This window comes from Motacilla alba, chromosome 2, assembly GCF_015832195.1.
Source record: "Motacilla alba alba isolate MOTALB_02 chromosome 2, Motacilla_alba_V1.0_pri, whole genome shotgun sequence".
Lineage (NCBI taxonomy): Eukaryota > Metazoa > Chordata > Aves > Passeriformes > Motacillidae > Motacilla > Motacilla alba.
Window position 1 is genome coordinate 55,899,591 of NC_052017.1, and position 24,586 is coordinate 55,924,176.

At 35.4% G+C, this 24,586-nt stretch overlaps 1 protein-coding gene across 8 annotated transcripts in view; it reads right to left on the bottom strand.

Moving 5' to 3' along the window:
* Positions 1–24,586, bottom strand: part of LOC119697367 (solute carrier family 12 member 7-like) — a 76,886-nt gene that overhangs the window by 31,588 nt on the left and 20,712 nt on the right. For all 8 annotated transcript variants that reach the window (XM_038128078.1, XM_038128079.1, XM_038128073.1 and 5 more), the window contains exons 4-14: positions 24,179–24,325; positions 23,440–23,494; positions 21,087–21,217; positions 18,761–19,002; positions 16,285–16,496; positions 10,339–10,506; positions 8,850–8,948; positions 8,133–8,190; positions 3,731–3,905; positions 1,784–1,902; positions 977–1,075 (exon numbers count right to left, since the gene is read on the bottom strand). In XM_038128078.1, the coding sequence (XP_037984006.1) occupies positions 977–1,075; positions 1,784–1,902; positions 3,731–3,905; positions 8,133–8,190; positions 8,850–8,948; positions 10,339–10,506; positions 16,285–16,496; positions 18,761–19,002; positions 21,087–21,217; positions 23,440–23,494; positions 24,179–24,325 (1,505 nt within the window). The remainder of the gene's footprint in view (positions 1–976; positions 1,076–1,783; positions 1,903–3,730; positions 3,906–8,132; positions 8,191–8,849; positions 8,949–10,338; positions 10,507–16,284; positions 16,497–18,760; positions 19,003–21,086; positions 21,218–23,439; positions 23,495–24,178; positions 24,326–24,586) is intronic.

A 24,586-nucleotide genomic window follows, 5' to 3' on the forward strand; every position in this document is an offset into this window, starting at 1 on the left:
TTCCTGCTGAACATTCCCACACCTACTTTGGCTAGAAGTAGTCACACAGTGAGTCAGCTGCCTCACTGATGTCTCAGAAAAATGAATTGTTGACAAATGTATTTGGAGGGTCAGGTGTCAAACTACTATGTAACTGCAGAGCAGATTCAACAAGTTTTTTCAAAGCTAAAACTGCAACATTTTCTTTTCACTCAACTCTTTAAAAGGAAAAATCATAAGTAACTCTTACATCCTAGAATCATGCCAGTTTATCTACTAAATGCTCTAGTATTTAAGGTTATTTCAGCAGTAAAATTTCTCAACAGAATTATTTTTAATTAAGTTATGTACTTTTAACATACAGTTAGAAAACAATCAAGAACTTTCCCAATCTTAGTTTGAGATGTTGAAACTCTTAACCCATTAAAAAAGATTAAACCAAAAAAACACACTTTCACCTTCTGTATTATTACTCACTTTTTAAAGGGTTTACTTCAGTTATTAAATGCAATGTCCAAAGCATATTTTAAAACCAGTCATCATATCATCAGTGAACCAACTGATGTATATTGAATGAGACTTTTTTTCTGTACAAATTTTAGGTTTGTGTATTTTTTGCATAACCAAAATGAAAATTGTCCTAACCTTCCCTGAACATTTTTACCAGTTCTCCTTAAGTATATATACAAGGGAGATTTCATGGTTTTTCATCCTCATTTTCCCACAGAGGATCTCTTGGCTTCTAAGCAGAATAAAATGTTATCCTGTAACCTTTTCCAAACCATCTATATTACTTGTGGCTACACATTTTCATGATCACTGTTGTGAGTATGCTGCTATTCTAAAAACATGAAAACAAATTATCGCTCTTATTGAGTGCATGAATCATAACTCATTTAAGTCAGAAAGGAGATTTTGCTTTATTATTGCAATAAAATTAACAATTTAGGGCTGTATAGTTCGTTTTAACTCTTCTGAATGAAGAAATATTCCCTACCAGTGGTAATACTTGAAACGAGGTCTCCAGTTGGGAGTTCGCAAAAGTGTCTGAACTGCACAAGCCAGATTCACAAACATATAGCACATAAGGAAAAACCTGTTGAGAAGGAAAGAGCATTTTCTAATGAGAAACATACTAGACAGATGTGCATTAAAATACAATCACAATCCAAAAAAGGGAAGGAAGGTGTCCAGTTTCCTGTATACTATTATACAGTTTTCTGTATACTATGTTCACAGTGGTCAAGAGAACACAAGACACATATTAAGACTGCTTACAGAGTATTAGGCCTCAAAATATCATATTATTATAATATAGAGCCTCAAACACATATTTTGAAGACAAACGTGGCAAATAACTGACAATCATAGTGTATTATTTTTGGCTGGGACAGAGTTAAATTTTTTCTTTTTCTATAGTAGCTTAGATGGTATCATGTTCTGTACAAAATCAATTTAAAAATTCTATTCATATTCTAAAAGACTGAATTTTGTCTGTCTCTGTTAGATGCACTTGACCTAAAATAGCAGTAATTATTATTTTAAAATCCAAGTTTTTTAAAAGTTGAACGTATTTTTATTAGCATTCCAGACCTCTGTCATGGAAAAACTTCTTTGTGCCTAGAAATTAGTTCAGCCAAAACATTTTATTGTTTCATATTATCTCCAGGATCAAATAGGAATATAATTTGATAGTAAACGAAGTGTAACGTGTATTATTTCAAAAAGAAAAACAATTACCTAGTTAATTTTAAAAGAAAACACTATTTAACTTAAGAACATATAACATCACACTCATACTTACATTGAAAGAATCGGTGCTACACTGTCCAATGAGGCTATCAAAATTCCTATTTCACAAATACCAACAGTGAGGAGCAGAGCCCAAGTTGGTTCTCCGTTTGCTTTTCCATGACCAAATATCTAGTTCAATTCAAGTTCACAGTAAGATTAGGGAAAGCTGTTCATTATACAGTAATAAACTATGGTGCAAATCATGAACTAACTTATTTAGTTCTAACTCAAACTAAAGGTATTAGTTACAAAGGAAAATTATGCAGTCTATCCTATGAAAAGCCAAAATTAAAATTGCAAAACACACATTTCCAATATGAAATATGCTTACTAAAGTAAGCAATGACTACATAACATTGAAGTCCTAAGGCAGCTCTTACTGAAATATTCTTAAGAAAATTAAAAACCATATGCATAAGAGATTTATGCCTAGTAAAAAGCTAATATAGTTTAGGCCAGTACTTTTTGTAACATAGAAATTAGGCGTCAATTCAGTACTTATCAACATAATATTAACCCTTAAAGAGAAATTAGACAAGACTATGATCCTGCACAGAGCCCTACCAAAAATATTTTGCATGTGGTAATTTCCTTTGTGGAGAATTCTATACAGTCATACTGGTGACAGATGGAATGCCTGAGGTTCCAGTGGTATTTATTCTCCTCCATATCCCTCCATTCAAATACAGCAATTAAGAAATTAAGACCTCATTCATTCTCCATGCTGTTCTCTTCTTTTAGCTTCCTGTCCTCCATCAATTTCCCTACTATTATATTAAAATACCTTTTTTTTCCTACTCCAGTTTCAAGTATTTTGGGTTTTTTTTCTTAAATATGTCATAGTTTTGCTTCTATAATAATCTCCTTGCATTTTCTTGATTGTCCATGCAGTAACCATATCACTCCAAAACAACAAGTGCATCCTGAAGTGTCAAATTCCTCTCTAAATATCCTGCTTCTCTTCAATTCTCTTTCTCTCACTTCCTGAACCACAAATCTTTCCTTTTGATTCTTCATTCCTTTCAAGTCTAACTCTCGGGACATATAATCATAATGTCACCTTTTCTCTACCAAATTTTTGCTTCAGGCAAAAGTAAATTTTTCTTGTTTCTTTTTCTCTATACTATCCAGAACTTAAAACTTACTGCATTACAGCCCCTTTCCCCTGACAAGTCAAACTCCACCACTACTCAGTCCCTCCACCCTAGCATACTTGGCATATTTATTTCCTGTTACAGAGAGTCTTGCAAGTCTTGAGGTAAGCTTTCAAACTCCAAACTTCACCATACCGATCACAGCTTTGCTCTCCAGACAGTATAAACTTTTGGAGTTTTATTTACTTATTTTTAACTCAAGTGCAGTCGTCTAGGTTTTGCAGAAACAGCCCAGCAAGAATTCTCTCATCATCTTCTGTTTTCCAGCTCCCTTACTTTGAGAAAAATCTGATTTACTTCTTAAAACATGCACAGAGATCTTGGAAGAAATCTTCATGACTCTTTGGAGTCATGGGATACAATTCTATTGTTACATCTTTACTGACTTAATTTACCTTACAAAAATGAATAAAAATTAGAATTTCATCTCCATAATATAAGAAGTTTTATGCAGTTCCATAGTCAGATTAAATAACTCTGTTCACAAATGCAAGCAGTAAACACAGCCTAGAGTCTAGAAGTTCAGTTATGAGTTGCTTCTTAGTCATTTATTTCCATTTATAGAACACTACATTCTCAGTTTGGAACCACTAACTTTTATGTGTAAAATCAAATATAATTAAATTGCACTGCACAAAAACATTGAAGCTCACACTTTGTTCTACAATAGCCTGATCTGTTATTGTACAGAAATAGAACTGAGCTCCAAATCTTTTCTTCACATTCTACAGGAACAGCAGAAATAAGGCGTCAATTTTTTTTTTTCAAAATACTGTAATTACATGAACAAAAAAAAATCTCACTTGAATAAACGGTACAATGCCATCTCTTGCAATGGCCTGCAATAGCCGGGGTGCACCAGTGAGACTCTGGAGACCAGCACCACATGTTGAAAAGAATGAACCAATCACAATAACCCATGGAGAAGGCCAAGCCAGTGTACCAACCACCAGATTTCCATTAACTGCTTCTCCAAACCTTAGGAAAGAAAAGGGAAAAAAATAACTAAAACAAAACAAAAAAAGAATCAGTAAGCATTCAAATAACTTTTACTATAGCTTCAAAACCCACATTTCAATCTTTTTGGACAACAGCACTTTTTGACAATAAACACTGTGTTACAGTACGCACCATAGGATTTCCCAACCAAGCAATCTCTCTTTATTGTGCTGTTTTAAAGAAGACATTATAATCACAATAAGTGCTGCCTCTGAGCAGATATGAAGCAATTATCAGATATCTTGGCAAACGTTTCTGAATTAAAACAATAGCACGAGTATGTACATTTGTATCTTACGGATCCTTGTGAGAGATAGCCTGGGGCATAAGCAGGAGATTCACAAATCACAAATTCACAAATTTCCTTTTAAAAGTGTGACACTGACATACAATAAGTAAATAGAGAAATTACCAGACACAACCATTTTGAATTTTCCACATCTTCTGGCTACTGTGCAACTTGATGCAACTTCTAATTTACTAGAGCAAACAAGTGGGTAGAAGTCAGGAAGAGGTGCTCTCATTACAGTCCTGAGTGTCCCATCCAATACCACCTCCACTTTTTTTTTTAGATTACCTAACTTTGTGTTAATTTAGGCATGATTTGAATAAACTACAAAAATGTTATTCCACCCTACCCCCTCCTTCGAACTTGCAGTTTTGATTTAAAAGCAAGTAAGGTTCTTGTAGTTCATCTTACTGTTGTTAGTAAGCAGCTAAAATTAATTTTAAGGCTATCTCTACTGTGATACCACCATTATTTTTTCCTGATAAGTTCAGTTTTTTCTAAATAAAAGGAAAAGTCTACAGAAATAGGAGAAGAGAAAAACTAAGGAAAATTAAATGTTTTTTGTCTTTTCAGACCTGCTTTTAAAATAGGGTCAAGAAACACAGCAATGAAGTGAATATAATATGTCAGTGTTCAAATGCTTGCTTATGCCCAAGTTTGGAAGTACGACTACGTACTATTTTCAGCAGATGAAAAAAAAAAAGGGAAATCACACTCCTCAAAATTATAGGATAAAACCCATAATGTGCTTGTATAACAAGATTTCTGTAACTGCACATTTATTCTTAGTTCAAATTCTAATGCCTATTTTTCAACTAAACACAGGATAGGAATAACTTCAAGAGATGCAAGAAACAGAAAAATGTACAACCTACTTTTCCCCATTGCAGATATGACCATCATAATGAAAAAAGCCTCAGAACACAGTTTTTAGACCAGACTGAAAATCCACACACTTGACTGTTCAGCTGAATTTCAGCCAAATAAGAACTGGCAGCAAAGTAAATGAAAGTTCATGGACTCAAGGTTCTTGCTACAATGCAACCTTCTCTTAACGACAGCTAAGAGCTTACAAAATTCCCTCTTCCCCCCTTGCCCTGTAAATGTCAAAAATATGAGTTTAGCTCTGCTTTAATTTCTTATTTCAGAACTCATTTACTATTTCCTAGGCAGTTTGATTTGGCTTTTATTTATTTATTTATTTATCATGAAGAAAAAACTAACAGATATTTTCACTGATGCAGCAATATCACTGTAAAGTAAAAATCACAGAATCACAGAACTAGTAATGTTGGAAGGAACCACAGTCTGATCCAACCTCCTTGCTCAAGCAGAGTGCAATGCACAGGATTGTGTCCAGACAGTTCCTGAATATCTCCAGTGACGGAGACTCCAAAAGCTCTCTGGGCAATCTGTTCCAGTGCACAATCACTTGCACAGTAGAGAACTTCTTCCTCATATTCAGGTGGAATTTCCTGTGCATCAGTTTCTGCCCATTGCTTCTTGTCCTGTTGGTTGACACCACTGACAAGAGCCCAGGTCCATCTTCTTAGCACCCCTACTTTAGTTACTTAAATACATTGATGAGGTCCCCTCTCAGTTGTCTCTTCTTAAGGCTGAGCAGTCCCAGTTCCCTCAGCCTTTCCTCATAAGAGGGATGCTCCAATCCCTTTATCATCTTCATAGCCCTCCATTGGACCTCCAGAGGCTCCATGTCACTCATGTACTGAGGAGCCCAGAAATGGACACAGCAGTCCAAATGCAGTCTCACCAGGGCTGAGTAGAGGGGCAGAATGATCTCCCTTGACCTACTGGCAATGCTCTTCCTCCTAATGCAAACCAGGATTATGTTGCATTAAGGTAGAAAAATCATAAAAGAAAGGCCTCATAAGATCAGACCTGCTCTCCTGGAATCAGTGGCAGGCCTTGTCAAGGTAGCACTTTACAAATTCCCATGTGAAAGCAATCCTGGTGTGAGCAGTTTGTTAACATAACAATCTATTTCTGGGTGAAAAACAACTAGCACCTGTATAAACTGTTTTTACACCATTAGATAGAAAAATGAAAACTATCTCTCACAAGCAACGTTTCCTGCACATACACACCGGGGGTTTCAGTGACCAGTCAATACAGGATAACAACTTGTTACTAACCAATAAAGTAATTGGCGAGAAAGCTACTTGTGGGAATCCTTAAAATCAGAGGGTTTTGGGAAAGCTGCAAAAGATAGGCCTCAGAGACAGCAGAACTGCGATTAGAGAGCTAAGCACTAGCCATAAGAGTTGTCACCAGAAAAATTATATAAGAAGCAGAAAAGGACAAATATAACTATGGTCTGTGTATTAACGCTTGGATAGAACAACTCCCTAAGCTGCAGAAAAGTCTATCTAGCAAGACATTAGGAAGTTCTAAGCTTAGTAATGGAGCTCTGTGCATTGTGTTTTAAGGCTTACAAGCAGGTACTGTATTTGAAATAAGCAAGCATTTTTAACCGAAGGTACGTGTGCTTATAGTGGTTGGATAGAACTACTGTCAATATGCTTTTGCTTTGTGTGATTGGTCAAAAAAGCTTTTAAAGTAAGTTGTAACATGAAGTTCTTTGTCTGCTGCCTGGGATGTGAGCTGCTGGCATCTTCCCATTGTCATAAGCATGTAATAAGACTGATGCTGGATAATAAAATGGCTCGAGACGTATTCCTTAGCAGTCCCATCCTGTTCGTGATTTGTACATAGACCCCTGGCCAGTGATACTAACCAACTGGAGTCACACACGAGGTCTGTAACACTGTATAAAAAGAAGTTATGTGAATAAAGAAATGGCTTTTCCACCATGAAGAAAATGGAGTGTGCATTATTTATTCCTGTAGGATTACACTGGTCTTCTTGGCCACAAGGGCATACCACTGGTCCAATATAGAACCCTAGGGGACACCACTAGTTACAGGCGTCCAACTAGACTCTGCCACTGATCATGACCCTCTGGGATTTGCCAGTCAGCCACTTCTCAATCCACCTCACTGTCCACAGTTCTTGAGTTTGCCCATGAGGATGCTGTGAGAGAGTGTCAAAAGCCTTCCATGGACCGCCTTCTGCTTCTTGTATTAGTTTGGTTAGAATCCAGATTTTAACTTACGGTTTTCCTTCTAGACTTATGAAATAAGTTGTCTCAGCATCAATTTCACCACCTTTTAAACAATACCCCAATGACACTGTTTTATCACCATAAGCAAACATGGGCCTCAGTAGAAAAGAGAACCACACACCAGCAAGAAAACAATTGTGAAACCTGACAAAAGTTTCATATTAACCAACTTCTCCTAGTGGAGAAATTGATCAAAATATGGAGATTCTCTTCATACTCATGTCCATCACATTTATTCCCTTCATTCTTCATATTATGCCTTAAATTAATCAGACAATTACATGGCTGAAAATAGACATGACTCCTGATGTATTACTGAGATTTTAAAACAAAAAATAGTCATATGTCTAGTGAAAATCATGGGTCTGATGGTGCACTGCAGTCTTCTTACAAACTCCCCTTGTCATGTAACTGTCAAATTTTTAAATTTGTTCCTCAAAAACCCATTACTTCTCTCAAAGTAATATCCCCTTATCCATCAGCTCTGCAAATACTAATTATGATTTTCTTCATCAAGAACATTTCGTTAGGCTGGTTCAACTTCAAACATTTATCTTAGATTCTGCTTCCGATTCTTGACGGCATACAGTCTAATAACCTGACCAGTTTTTACAGCCATCTCAGTTTAACAGACACACTTTCCCTGCAGTTTTAAACTAAGCAAAAGAAATATATATGACATAGATATTTCACACAAGAGCCATTAATAAGTCCTATTAATATAACATATGATTACATATACTCCATGTAATATTAGAAGCTGAATATTACTTACTTATCTCTTAATATTACACCTTCTATACAGGCACCAAATAACACTATACAGGAGAGATCTGTTACTGAGACTGAAGGAAGATTACTCTCTAAAAAATCATATAAAGGAAACCCCACTTTTTTTCACCAAGGTATGAAATGAAAATGTCCATGACGATGCAGCATGTGTGTGTGTTTCCTGGCTGCTTTTTTGTTTGTTTTTTTTCTCAGTTGTTCCCTGCTACGATTTTTTAGTTTGTGTTCTTTATGACTGTATTTCACAGTGATTTGTGAAGTACTGGAAGTAGCCAGCTCATATATCATGCAATAGAACAGGTATTTTCTCATACAAATAAGCAAGTACTTGTGTCGTCTAGGTTTTGAAGGACTGACAACTACTATTACTGGTTGGTTTAATATCTGGTTGTACTGAGTATGACAACAATCTGCCAACTGAAGCCTAATGCTAAAAACCTTCAGACCACTTGACTAAAACCATCAATTATATATTGGAATTTGAAGCATTAGTAGGATATATATATATATATTTGTTCATAAAATTTGACATATTTTAATAATATTTATAAATTATACTGGTATTTTAGACAAATATGAAAGATTTCTTTTCAGTTTAGATTTCATTCATTTCCTACTCAGGAAACTCTATTGATTTTCCAGTGAAAAACCTGCTATAGCTACAGAATGTAGACTAAGAAAACAGCCACAGTATAAAGGATACAAATAAAAGATGTAGTTGAAATAGCCAAAATTGTTCCAGTAGGAATAGATTTCTGAGCATCCTTTAGATCTCCAGATCTATTTGAACCTGCCATAATACCTTAAAAAGAAACAAAATTAATGTCATAAAAACAATAATAATAACTCCATGATAATAACTAAGAAAATAAGAACATTTAATTTTAAGCCAAATTTAACTCAAGGATTACCAATGGAGCAGGCTACAGAAGCATATTATAATCCCACACAAATTCTCAATTTATACCTTCATTTCATTCAGAGATCTGTGTTACTACTCACTTGAGTAAGCAAATCCTATAAAGGTCAGTAAAAAGAGAAATTAAAAAAAATATTTTTCAAGCATTACCTCAAAATCATTCTTGCAATGAAGAAATACAAAGAGGAGCAATTTTGCTACTAGGGATGGATGTTATAAATTAATAAGGACTTAGCAATTTTAGCCAGTATGAGCTAATGCACTAACTTTCTACTAAACAGACCAACTTAATAACAAGCAAATGTAAGCAAGCAAATCAGTAAACTAACAAATAAAACCTTAGAAGCAAAAAAGAAAGGAGCAGGCAAGAAAAATAATGGTTAGAAAAATCACATGCGTGTGAATCTAAAAAGAGAACAGAATTACTTTGTAGCACTTACAGTGACAGGACGGAAAGAAACCTATACAATAACTAATTCTGCTATCTCTCCTAGAATTGACCTGACCACTGGAAGCAAAAATATGGAAGCTAATGTCAAGGTGTTCCAGTGCAAAAACATAGTCAAACTCCATGGAATAAAACCATGGGTTCAGATATGATGAAATGTTGGTAAGAGTCTGAAGTAAAGAAATGGGAGCAGTGGGGTTCAAACTGAATACAAAGGGATGATTCCACTTCATAATAAACTAGCAAACAATGCAGCAACTTCTTATTGGAGTTCTAGTCTGTTACTTGATATTACAATTACTTCAGCTGGGACTTTTGAAGAAAAACATGTCTGTTTTTTTTTCATTCAAGCATGAGCTGAGGCAAGTGAAATACAACTAGTCTGGGCTTAACAAAAAAGTCTACACAGTTAATGTGGCAAAATATTGGACATGTGAACAAATCCCAGGCAGTTAACCAGGCAGCTTGGACACTGGAAGAATAATTTTAATATTAAACTGTTCTCTCAAGCCTTTAAGATTAAAGTGTTATAAAGGCACCTTATTTTGAATAAACATTTAGTAACACATGAGGGTTTTGCTTTCTTTGCAGACATAGAAATGGCCCTTAAACAGATTTCTTGTTTAAGTCCTATAACTCCAAAAGTCATCAGCCACGATCTATGTCTCCCTAGTACCAGAAGGTTTTAGGTACAGAACCTCAGACACAGAAACTTGCAACAGCATGAGTCACCTATAAGATTGATGAAAATGAAAAAATTTCACATGAATATTTTTCCCCAGATATAAGTACACATCCTTATGCAAGAAAAATAATTGTGTCTACCTGTCACAGATGGGAAATAAATCCCTACAAGCATTGTGAAGTAGGTCGTGATGTCTGTAAAAACATAAGGAAGTCCACCCATTTTTGATTCTTCTGATCCAGCAACTGATGGCTGATCTTTTTTCTCAACGATTGATCCTTTTTCTGAATAGGCACTCCAGAGATTATCTAGAAGGTGGGGGAAAAAACAAAATCAATGTCATCTCTCTGTTTCAAGATATCAACTAGTGAGAATGCAGTAATCCTAGGAATCAGATACCTTTTTCTTACACAAAAATCAGACGTTTCCCAGTATGATTAATACCAATTTTAATGGGTGGACACTCCAGTCCATTCTAGTAAAAATGCAGTAGCGTGTGAGATGTGTCCTGAAAAATTTTCTCTTCCTCTAAAGCAAAATATAGTTATAGAATTAAATTCTAATGTATTTGTAGAGTGTACACTTAACATTGCACAGGCACACAGATGTTCTATTGTGAAAAAATAAGGAAACTTATCTCCAGGTTCAAGGAATCTTAGTATATACACTAATACTTCTTGTTCTTGTATTTTGAGGAGCAGTATGAAAAAGAAATGCTACTTAACAGTAGAATTTGAGTTCTTTGACACCTCCTGTACAGAATAATCCTGCATAACAGTTCAGGATTCAGCTGTCAATGGCAAAAGATTTCCATATGGTGACAAAAGCAGCATAACCAGACTCCAGAAGATCACTGATAAGCAAAAAACCCCCAGCAGAATATGGCTCAAATTCCCCAGCAAACTAAGCATATTTGTTTGAAAAGTGATGGGTCAAGGAATAAATTTGAGAGCTTACATTTGTGGAAAACACTGGTTGTGTTGATAAGACTGTGAGAACAGACCACACTGATTCTTATTTGAAAATGAGACAATGTGTCCTATTATATGTGAAAAAAACAAAGTAGATACTCTTCTGGCCTGTCAAGAAGGCAAAGGATTTTATAGCAAGGAAATAAGCAATTCCCATGGACTGCCAGGATGATTAAATAGCTGATTTTCAGACATCCTGAACAACTCTAGGGAATTCAAGTACAGTATTCTAACCCTTTATAATAGCAAAAAGTAACCTTGAGCACAACAGAAGATGGACTTTGAACCATAAGTGGCCAAAGAGAGGGTACTCATACCCAGATTTTTTAAAAAAAACTTACAATTGGTAAGCATATATGGAAGTATGTATGAGAAGGAGAAAAGAAAGCAGAATAAAGATTAAAAATAAGTATTATTTGCTAAGGAATGCTATGTGTATTACTACAATCAAATGAAGAGGAGTAACAGACTGATCTAGAGATAAGATTGAAGCCATATGAAGTTAATGAAACGAGAATTTTAAATTTCAGGAATTTTAGCAGAGGTTTGATGAGTGATGTAAAATAAGCCTAGCAAATTAGCATCTCCAAATTAGCATCTATCTACCCCCTGTGAAACATAAGAAGAAAATCCAAAAATCAGTTTTGTTGCGGTGTGATGTCATAGTTTGCCTCAGATACCCTGGGTTTCTCACTGAAGATTCCTTCCCCAGGTGTGTCAATCACCTCTCCTTTCCCCACCCTGACCCCTGCTAAGCACTGTCTATCAATCCTGGAATTCCAGAAGGGCGTTGAGTGATTGGGCAGATTCAAAAGATGCCCTCCACCTTGGGAGGGCATTGCACAATCCAGGTGTCCTTTGCTCCTTGGGACCTCCTCTCCTGTACCTGGGTTGGTGGGTTTCCTCTCCGTCCCTTCCCCCTGTCCCCCAGGTAAAAGGGCAAGCAGACCACGCAGGCGGGAGTTCTGTTAGAGCTGTTGCTACATTCAGAGGCCTGTGGTCTACAACACAAACTCTGGATTTAAACCCTTTATCAGAACTGACTCCTTTTCTTCACCTTGCCCTAAAGCTTCTCCGTCAGAGGGAACCTGAAGAGCAGACCTCTGCGAGAGCAAAACTCCATCCCGCCACTACCGGAGCACAGCATGCCTGGACTTGTTCTCACGTGCCTAACTGCAACACCCAGCTAGCCAGTAGTGTCTCTAGGGTGAAACACCACCGCTGCCACTATTTGGTTCAGACACAGGGGCCAGGCAAGCCAAGGCATGTCCCATCAGCAATATAGGTAAATTCCAATACAGTTTGAATTGCCAATCAAAAGCACTTAAATTCTTAATAAGCAATTGTTACAGATATGTCAAAAATTCATAGGTAGATAAAATAGTATTATACAATTAAAGGTACTGGGTGTGATGTTATTATCATTATGAGTATAATGAAATATGATTTTACTATAAGAACTCAGATTTATTAGAAGAATATTAGAGGTTTAAAACTACATATAAAGACTGCTAGGGGAAACATGTCCAGGCTAGTTACTAGAGCTAACGAATAAAGATTGATATAGCAGCTCTCGGAGGTTGGGAGAAGCTGTTGTCTCACACATACCACACACAGTCCTGCTACATTTACATGTGAAGAAGGCAGAAGCAGCACAGGAACTGGGGAATCTTGACTAAGTCAGGAATAAGCTATCTGTGGCACACCTGGCCACAGATAGCTAGAGAGATAGCATATTTGATGATAATTCACTTAGCCTATAGTCCGTTTCTGGGAAATCCGTTAACGTATAAAGAGCTACCGGTAAAAGACTGTTTAAACTGTATATCTTCCCGGACATGGGTTTGTGTATTGTGAACACAGTCATCAAGGACTCATCTAGCAAGGAACAAGTAACCCGTGAATTATTCCCGAGACACCAGGACCTGGACTGTCTTCCATCTGATAGTATTATCCCTGGACCAGAGCAGCTTTGGAAACTCGCTTGATTATGAAAAGGACAAAGGACATCCTCGCCTTCAGCAAGAAAAAGAGTATAAGAACTGGACTCAAACTCAAGCAAATCATGCCACAGCCACTCTGGAGCGACAGGGGCCCAGAGCTGAGTGTGTGTGTCACCCAGAGCCAAAGTCCCAGGCTTGACTCTGTCCGTTTTAATTCGTGGCTTGCTTAAATTGTGAAATTCAAACACGAAATAAATTTTATACTTTGTTACTTTATAATAATTTGACTCTCGTAAACTATTAATCTGGCTTAATTGGCAATTACGTTTATAACACACTCAACAACTTGTGTCCTTTATTCAGCATGACGCAGGAGTGACAATGACCTGAGCACTGCAATGCATACAACCTAACTGTGGAAGTGTTCATGCCAGCACATGGGTAAAATTGGATTAGATATTTTCTTGAATAGAAATCACCTTCCTATTTCATAACATGTCACACAGAGCTTTCCTGTGCTCATTTTCCCAAAAGTGATAATCCAAGTGGACTAGAAAGTTTCTCACCCTCCTCGAAAGGGTGAGAAAAAAGAATAACTTTTCAGAAAAGTCCAGATATTTGGCCCTTCTAGGACCATTCCTTGATTGCTAAGGCTCCTCTAGCAGCTAACATTTAGGGTACATACACAAGAACAGGCTCAGTGTATCAGACCAACATGCTACCACCATCAGAATAATGTTGATAAAGCTAGTAGCAGAACTGTATAATTTCTGTTAAGGTTATAGTGGCCTATTTAGTCAGCCACTTGCAGAATGATTTATTATTGCTTGGACAACACTCACAGAAGGTATGTAAGAGATGAATACTTACTCTATATGAGTGCCCAATAGATGGTGTGAGGACTTAGCACACGTCCTGAGACACCCAGTCATGGCATCTAAATATTCCCAGTCACAGCTCAAGAAACTTAAATGTGCAGAGCCTGCAGCTCTGAAGTCTTCACACAAGGCAGAAAATTCATCAAGTGGAAGAAAACTCTCCTTGAGAAATCTCTGCCATGAGAGCTCAAGCTTATGCTAGGTATCAGAATGTGTGCTCACACTCAGCAAGTAAGACACCTAGTTTTAGCATTAGATGTAACTAGGATAGTGAAATCCATTGTTATGGAGTAGCTCTTGTTCAGAGAAATGTTAATCAGTGAACAGAAGTAGAGCACATATTTTCAAAAGCAGGAAAAGTAGTACTCAGCCTGAAATCTCCAAGAACACTGAAATATCTGAGGTTAATGTGAAATAGTATTGATATCCAAGGACAAATGGAAGGCCGTTTCTTTAATTTAAAAGTGTTCAGAGAGACACAGAAACAAAGGACTCATGAGTAGCATCTCTACAGGAACAGTCAATAGCAACAATAGCAGTTGATAGAGGCAATAAACAGGGAAGTTATTTTTTTATTTCTGACAAAACTTAGTAGTTATTCACAGTTTTTCTTTAATTTTGAAAAACTGGGGAAGCCTCAACTTAGCTTTTGCAAAAGAAAATTGTCAGAAGTATTCATATTCCTTGAGGGAAACATAAATGAAGGCAATCCACTTGGATCAGTCCATCTATATTGCCCACATCATCAAAATATTCCTCACCCAAGTAATCTACACTAGACAGTGGATAAGAGGTAATCTCCTCACATGGATTAAAAAAAAACAGTTCAAAGACAGAAAACAACAGGTAAAAGTAAATGGAAATACAGCTTTGTAAATCAGAAGAGCCACCAGGAAAGTTCTACAAGAATGACCATCAGGATGTAACCAGTGCTATCCAGAACACTCAAAAAGCCCAAAAATAGGAGCTAGCACCAAGATGAGAGCTAGCTAGATAATTCTCAGTTAATTCAAAGTTGTAGAAGGAAAAACAACTGCAAGGAACTTAAAAAAAACCAAAACCAAACAAAAAATAACACTATTTTGTGAGTAAACATAATGGAATTGATGAAATGCACTACAGGTAAGCAAAGAGCAGTGAATACCGAAAAGCATGTTGCTCACAATGAGCTTTCAGCAGACTCCTGGTCTTTACAGATCTTAACATTATGTGAGAATAAATTAGCAAAATATACTTTTATACAGGATTGCTTGTTGAATGAAACATTAAACAGTGAATGGAACAAAGGAAAAAAATAGTACTCGTCCTGAAACCTCCAAAAAGTAAAAGAACAATTTAAATCTTACAGGGTAGCAAAAAAAAATGTTACATACAGCTAACTTGTGAGCTGGGGCAGGAAGTGCAAACTTATCCATAAAAAATTGTAGATATGCATATGGTAAATCCTAAAACTCAGAACCAACTCTAAGTTACATTTCTTGTAACAAGTAAATAATTTCCTTTTTCAATGAGAAAATTATTTTTTTAAACCACAAATTTAGATTCAGAGAAGCCTTTGTTTCACTCAGTATCTTTTAATGTATATGTACACTTTATATGTGATATTTTAAACTAGAGTACTATGGCAGCAGTGACTGTCTTGTATCCCTATGTAGCCTATTTATATAAATCAAACTTTATTTTAAGGGAATGCAAAGGAGAGTATCCATTTAATTTCCAGAAACATTATTTGTGTGTGTACAATACAAATTATTACACATTTAAGATGAATTCTATGACTTGATGCAATCTGAATTCCAAGCTGCCACAACCATACAGATCTGTAAAGAGAATAAAGTCTATACACTTTGTAGACTGCTCTTCTCTAATTCAATCACTAACTTGTACACATTGGACAATCCACAGAACTTCATTCTCACTGCACCACCTGTGAACTGGAAACAAGTTCTCCCTCCGGAGAGTTTGAAAAGATATTAATGAATGGCATATTGAAATGTGTGTTTGGCATACACATTTAAAAAAAAGCTATGATGAGCACTTTATCACCTTTTTGATTGAACAGTAGCTTTTGAAAGAGTACCTATAAAACTCCAATTACGCCCAAACTAAAGCACTTGATACTAAGATTCTAAAACCAGGTTCTTTTATAGGAAGAAGCATGCTCAAGGTAGCAATCTTTCACACAGACTAGGGGTAAAGAAACAGTGACAGACTAGACCACTATATTACTGACCAGCCATTGGCCAAATTAATAATGTCCAAAATGTTTTAAATCACTGTGTTTCCCAACTTACCAGTTAGAACTCCACTCATTATTCCTGGAATTCCTTGAATTTCTGTTACATTATTGAGACTAAAGTAGTCATCACATGTAGCATTAAGCAAAGAACTATCACAGAACAGGTGCCACAAAGGTGTAGTCTTTGTTTCATTATTGCTTTCAGTAAATTTGGCACAGACATCAAAGCTGCGTTTTGACAATGTACGGTTTCCAAGGAGACAGATACTAAAAACAAGAAAAATAAAATCAGTGTTCCTTTAATACAAGGCTGTGAATTAAGCCAGTTTTTGTCCATTAGACTTCTTCAGAAACCTGTTATTTACACTATCAATCTTAAGGCCTATACTACATCTACTAAAACAGTATATAGTTTCTACATCTAAAACTATCATCAATAGTCTTTAAAATATGGATTAAATATTTCTTCTTTATGGTATTGACAGCTATTTTGCCTTCTGATTTGTTCTTCAGAAAGTACAATCAATTTAAACAGCTTGACTACTAAATAACAGCAATTATGATGCATTCAGTCCTACAAGAAAGAAGTAAAATTAAGTAATACTTTATAAACTTAATTAAAAGATGAGTCTGATGAAGAAAATATAAAAGTGAGATTAAGCAAGTAGACCACTCCCTTCCTTTTCAAGCAACTGAAAACTTTGGAGGATCCTCAAAAACATTACAATCCAAAAGGCAGGAAATAAGCCAGGAAGGTTAAACCGAAAAATTTAACAACAGTGATGGGAGTACAAATTAAAGAATCATGTGTTGGGAAGCAAATTTTTTTTCAGGAATGAAAGAGAATTAGAAAAGTCTGAACAGCTGCCAAAAGCAAATTTCTACCAGCAGAGAACATTAAGGATCTAGGTATATTTTTTTGTTAAACTATATAAAAGATGTTTAAGATTCCAGGCTTGCTTTAAAATTGAATGATACAGATCTTTGAAGACAAAAGAAGGAACATCAAATATAACATGGCGGTTAGGCACATACACCAGCGCAGTTTCAAGGTATTGCATCTCAAGGAATTTGAGCAGATTTAACAGAGCACTGTTGCTAAAGAGATCATCTTGTCACTTGCCTTGCTTATTTTTCTTTTTAATTGCTACTGATTTGATGACTCAATAGCAGCAGGGTCAAATGATACAAGCAATGGAAACATCTCTCAGTTTGATGCAACTGGGAGATCTTGAGGTAAACTATTTTACCATCTACTCAATGGACAAACTTAACAGAGTTAGTGATAATGACCTAACTAACCAGCTAAGTAGAAGCTTTTTGTTTGGGTTTTTTTAACAACCACCACCAGATCAGTCTTACCATCACATAAAACCATACTTGAGTTTCTCATTTTGAGGCAGACTCAAAATGTAAACCATTATATTTAGTAGAAAACAAACTCTTTTTATATTTTCCCCCCAGTACAATAATATTACAGTAGCAGCCATATATAAAGTCTCCAGGGACTTGGTAATGAGTCTTACCTATGCTACATATCCACACTCTTTTTTACCTATACAGGTGACAAAAAGATATTGCTATTTCCCCACTGAAGTTACTGTAAGAAACATAAGTTTTATTCAGAAATATGTCAACGTTTTACATATTACATGTAAAATAATGTTACAGAACAATCCACAAGTACTGCTCTAATGGTCAATTTGTAATGTAATTACCAACACTTCAAAGTAATATTGAATTTGTAACAATCATACAGCAAAGGATAACTCTTACTATGAAGTGCCACGCAAGATTGAAGTTATCAGCCTATTCTGATCATGTCTTAAGCAATGTAATTTTGTTTCCTCTTTCAACAGAAAAATATGCACAAAAGTGCAACTCATATAACTGGGTAAAGTAAAATGCAGCTAATAACTGGAGTAAAGAAGTAACTCCTATTGAGCTAAGAATTAAGCACATCAAGGACATCGAGAAGCAATGTGTCATGCATAACAATAACATTTTATTTTATTAATGGGAAAGCCTTCACAAACACAAGTGAATTTAAACACTTCAATGTATCATTTTTAAGTAGGCAGAAATGGAAGTTTCTAAAATTTCTTCATAACAGAAAGTTTAAATTTATGGGGTTTTTATAACTCTGCTTAATAGCTACAATGGTTTCTTGATCTTTTTACTTTATTCTATAGGCTTTTAGTTTAAATCTTTAGATAAAGCGGTTACATTTACTGTCAGCAAAACGTACCTTCTTGCTCCTTGGGTGTGGATGAAATAACAGCCAAATTTTAAGCAACAGAGAACATTTTCTTGAGTTACCATAACTTATGAAAAATGAGAGAAATCTTCAGATATGTAACTCAGAATAACAAATGAACACATTGGTATTTAAACTACATAAACCTACCACTGAAACCAATGTGTTTGTATTTTGAAACTTGGCTTAAAACATGAAATGGTTACAGTAGCTATTCCCACCCCACACTTCTTTTTCTTTTAAATAACCCACATAACTTCGATATCGCACTTACGGAAAGTGAGGTGGGTCAAAAGCAGTCTTAATAACTCCAGCATATATGGCAATGATGGAAAGAATCACACAGGCAAGGAAGACCAGTGCAAGTTTGTTGACATACTTTACTCCCACAAAAACTACTATGGCCATCAGAATGACAATACATGTTCCATAGACTCTCATATTGTTCAGCATAGCCTCTGTTTCTTCACCAACATCTGCCACTTTAAATATAGCAGCACTTGGAGAAATATAGGTCTGCAAGAGATATGGCAACTATCATACATGTAACAATGAACATTTTATTAAATCATTTACTTCAACTATAAAATCTAACCTTCTATACCAGTTTTGCTTTCACAAATAAGTTTAGCCATACAATCTGGGGATCGAGAAACTGTAGAGATAAAGGAAGGAAAAGGGTGAGGGTGAAGAAAAACAAGGTTTAAAAATAGGATACAACTTCTGCTCCAGCTTCTTATATCCTGTTAAAGATCTTCCACTCCTCAAATTCATATGTCTGCCAAATGGGAAAAATGGCTAAGGAATTTGGTGATGGAAGGAAGTAGAACACGACAAAAATAAAAGAAAAAATCCAAACCATAAACAGGACTTCCGTTGATTGAAACAAAATATGAAGAATCAAACAAAAGTATAATAAACTAAAAATGTTTTCAGTATCATGGACCCTATATAATACTTCATAAAATTTTAATCTAAAGTTGCAACAGCACAATTTAAGATTATTGTGAATAAGCTTAGTCATGTGCTAAACTAGACCTTTCAAACTACTGCAATTTTAAACAAGATTCTCTTACAGATCTTTCTTTCTTAAATTTTGGTGTGTTCTACCTGAAAAGAAGTTGGAAACTGTTAATAGCACTTATACTGATAAATGCGTGTGAGAAGACAAACTGATCTGTAGTTCTGAGACATCGGTGTACTACTCTACACAATATCGATATGCCTTCTTCTAGCACCCTAAAAACACCCCTCTCTGCTCAGCTACCAGGGCTTGAATATTAGGGCTTGAGGCAACTCCAGTCCTTCCAAAAAACTGCTCAATGATATAATTTCTAAAGGCAGGAAGAAACTTTGAACAGGAGACTACCGTGATGCATTTATAAACAAAATCCAAAAATAGACATAGACAATTATTTACCAGAATTTTCTTAGATTAAATTTAAGTTTAGTAAATTACTATTTACTAGAATGCTGGAAGATATGAAAATTGTCACATCATCATGGAAGAAAAAGAAAGCAAACTAAAAAATTATTACAGATAAAGTATATATTGTTAGAAAACCCTACACTGTGACATTGCCAAAGTTTCAGGCTCTCTATGGAGGTATTCCAGAAGATTTTCTAGTGGATTTTGTTGCCCTGCTGTTCAAAGCCTTTGCCAGGGAAAAGCACAGGCAGACGACTGATTTCTGTTTCTCCAAATAATCCATGCCCCAGTGAAGGAAAAAAAAAGCAACACTCATGCCTTGTGGCTATGTCAGGGGTCTATTCTGAGGTCTTTGACAGATATCCTGGGCAGCATTTTACTTCAGATTCTGTAGCTGTATCCTGTACATTTGTATTAGCAACACAAACCCAGCGTGACCCTCTAATAGGGAGAACAGTGCACCAAATTCAATCCACAATTCAACATGTGCTTGTGTTACTACTATAGATCAGACAACAAGCATTAGTGGATATTATCTCTAATTTAAATGTAAAAAAGCCTGGATTTGACATGGATCATAGTAAGTAACAAGAAAGAATTTTTAAGTATTCCCTGTGCATATCTTCAGTTTCTGATTTGATGACCAATTACTGGCCCCTCTTGGATGAAGCAAAGCAATAGTAGCTGGGCCATTGCCACACAGGCAGACTTCAACAGCATCTTTGCAAATATATGACAATTCAAAGCCAGTAGTTTGGAAATGAGGAAGTGTGACAAATTATTATTGCCTCATCATGTGTGATGGATTATTATTGCCTCATCATGATATGTCTTTCATGTTCTCCACAACTTTTCACTGAGCAGCAGTGAGTTACCCTGGTAATGCTTTCCAACTATTATTTGGAAAGAGAAGATTTCTGCTTGGTTCCCACATTATATAAAATAAACATACATCAAATAGCATTTAATTTATTTTTGTATTACTGATAAGAATTTAACTTCCTCAAATAGTCACAAGTAGAGTTGGAATAAATATCAACATCCTGAAAATGTAGCATCAAAACATTAACGACCACCAAACTACAATGCATTTTAGACCATTAAGAAAATTCATCAGCAATTTCTGGAAACAGCCCAAATACATTTAGTCTTAACAGAGACTAGTACTTACCAATAAAATTTCAATGGTACCAAGAATGTACATTGCTCCTGCAAAGGTTGTGCCTAAGTAGAAACAAAGTCCCACTGCTCCACCAAACTCTGGCCCTAAAGATCTTGAAATCATGTAGTAAGAGCCTCCAGCTGTGAATTTAACAAAACAAAACAAAACAAAAACCAAACAAAAATAAAAAACCAAAACAAACAAACAAAAACACAACACACCTCCAGGACTTCAGATTAAGGATGGCAGTAGAGAACAAAAATTTGAATCATTCAGTCAACATTATCAAGATAACCACTGCATGTGTCTCCACTGACATGCTCATGTCAATCAATGTCTGTACCATCTAGATAGTTAGAATGTACATTTCAAGATTAATATCCCCATGTGCATTGTCTGTGGAACAGAAAGTGAAGACCAAAGAAAGAAGAGGAAAATCTCCACAAGCTAAACAGAAGTAAATTAGAAAAGGATATACAGGTATAAATAGATATGATTGAATTTTTAGCTTCTAACCTTACGCTGTTCCCCATCAAACAATAAATTTCCAAAATAATTGCTTTATGAGACAAGGACAAAACAGATTGTTTTCTACTGATTCTTTCATTTTCTGTATACTAAACCATTGCCACTTTCACTTCAGATCACATTTTTTTAGTACTGTTTAAAAGTGTTGGGTAGGAATTGCTTTTTCTTGTCCACTTCTATAATATTCACTTTTACCCTGAGTTCTTCAATTCTTCTCACTCTTATTTCCCATATGTAAGCATCAGCTTTCTCTAAGTCATAAACTACACCACCACCATCCTATTTCCATTGCACTATTTGCCTTTTAATAAGGTTCTATATTTCAAGCTCATCTCTTTCTTTTAGAATGTCAACCAACTCCCTCAAGGCAAACTCTTCTCTCTGGTTCCCTCTCCATCTGCTCTTAAATTCATTATTTTTGTCCTGATTGTGGGAAGAAAGAGACAGAGGAAAGATGTGTAAAATTTTAAATAAGATATATCAATATGCAGAGTCTGAAGCAGTTTTTCATAGAATCATTAAAGTTGGAAAAGACCTCCAAGATCATTAAGTCCTATCATTCACCTAACACTATCGGATCCACCACTACACCCTGTCCCTAAGCACCACATCTCCTTGTTTTTTGAACACTTCCAAGGATGGTGATTCCACCATTCACCTGGGCAGCCTGTTCCACAGACTTCAGTGTTTTCAATATGAATGAATGAGAAACTAAGAAAGATATTATGCTGCATCACCAATCCTTTTACTAAATATAATGAATGCTCTTGCATATAAAGGCAAAATAAAGGATCCCGCTGCTCAGATCTCCTTCAGTCCTAGGTTCTTATCTGTGCTTTCTGCCTTCTCCATATATTCCAGGACAAGCATAATTTCTATAAGAAACTGGCACCAACAACAAAAAAAGTGAAAATTAAGACCTATCTTATGTAGGAACTGCAGGCTTCAAAGTCTGTGGGAGATGTTAAACAAAACCATTACAATGAACTTTAAAAATATGAGGGGGAAGAGAGCAGAACATGTTAGTTATCTGCGCACTGATTTTAATAACTCCATTTTAATAACTCCAAAACCCAAATATTTTAAACAAAATTGTCTATTGATTTTTTATTTCATATATGGTACTGTATCCATGAAATACACTTATAATACAATTATTCTACATACTACACAAATTATAGCTTTTACTTTTATTACAGTCCAACAACTTCAGTTTAAGTTCAGAGCTCATGCCAAAATCTGAACACCAGAACTATCAATTATTGTGCCGCAAAACTAAAAAGGATAAGAGCTTCAAGAGCTAACTGATTTTGCAACTAAAAAAAAAATCCTCTTGCTTTATGAAGCCGAATCAATGTATCAATCTATCCTGAAAATTTAAGGAGATGGGCAGAACCTAGAGTATTTCTACAGAGAAATATTTTTGCCATGAGACCAGTTTCTATTCTTGCAGAAAACAAGACAACTAACTCCAGTGTTTAGCTGGAATGTAGGAAAATTCAGGAGAGAGAAAAGTAGTACCCTTATTTGTAAAGAAATTTGCTTTGTGTGAATACCAGTCTCCATTAATTCAATTTATAACATCTTATCTTTGATTAAAACAGGATCAAATGACTAATGACAAAGATGTGCTGTAGATTGTAATTCCCAGAAGACTCAGTCTTAAAGACTGCATCTCACATTAAAAAGTTATTTATAAAATCAATTAAAAGAAAAAAATGCATTTCATACAAAAGCATTACTTCTGATATTTGAGAATGGTAAGAATTTCTTATCCCAGATTTAAATTTCCATTATTTAAGAATCTGCCATGTAAGATAAAATTCTTCATTACCTGGAACTACGCCATTTGTTGCTATAGCACTCATTGAAATTGCAGTTAGCATAGTCTGTGGAAAGATGAAATAGAGGAAATTTAAAATACCAGTGTTGGAGGTGTTTTTTTTTTTAAAGATTGGGCAAAACAGTAATCATATGGAACTAGATTTTTTTTCCCCCTGCAAAGATGTTTAATTTGGGATATCCAGGCAACTCAACTTTTCAGCAGAACATTTAGTGAAGTTATACTTGACACAGTCTTTAAAAAAGAACTGGAAGCATACAGACCATGGCATATACTTAAAATAGTATGTTCATTATGTGAATTAAAAAAAGTAGTGAAAACTAATTGTAACATTATTATGACAACATCTAGTAGTGGTCTCATACTCTAAAAAATTACTTTTTGGATGCAATGCTGGGGGGTTTGATTTGTAGTTTATTATAAGTAAATAATGAAATATTTGCTAAAGGCTGATTTAATAAAACTCATATAAAACTTCAATCAAAAGCTTACTTTGATCAACTCAAAAGAATGTCTATACAGGTTAGACTGACACGTGACACTCACTGCTTATATATATAACCCATTTCTCTCAATTCAACCATATTGGTTAAATATCAGTACAGTTTTACCAGTATGATTAAATATGGTTATTTTTTCCCTGACACTCATACATTAGAAGGTGTCAGTACTCTTTCAACAGAGGATTTGGATAAGAGTTTAAAAAAGAAATAAAATAAGGTTAACTTACACAAGCACAACACATGAACACAATGATGAAAGACTCAAGAACTCCAGCTGTTCCTACAATCCATGTTAAACGCAGGAAAAGGATAACTCCCAAGATGTTTTGCAAACAGGGAAGATATACGCCAATAAAAGTGCCCATTCGTGGACCCTGGAAACAAAGTGAGAACATCAATTCTCTTGCATTAAAAAATTTAAATCCATGAACACAAAATGTGTTTTATTCCACAAACACTTATCACAAATGCTCCATGAACAAATGCCAAGTGAAACTGAATGGTAGCTTCGGAGTGTCCAGCTTTGCAAATATTCACGGGCTATTTATAAAGAAAAATTCCTGAAAAAAGAGAAAACTATTTGTGATAACAAACTCTCCTGTTCCACAGGAATTAGGATGACACCTTGATAGGGA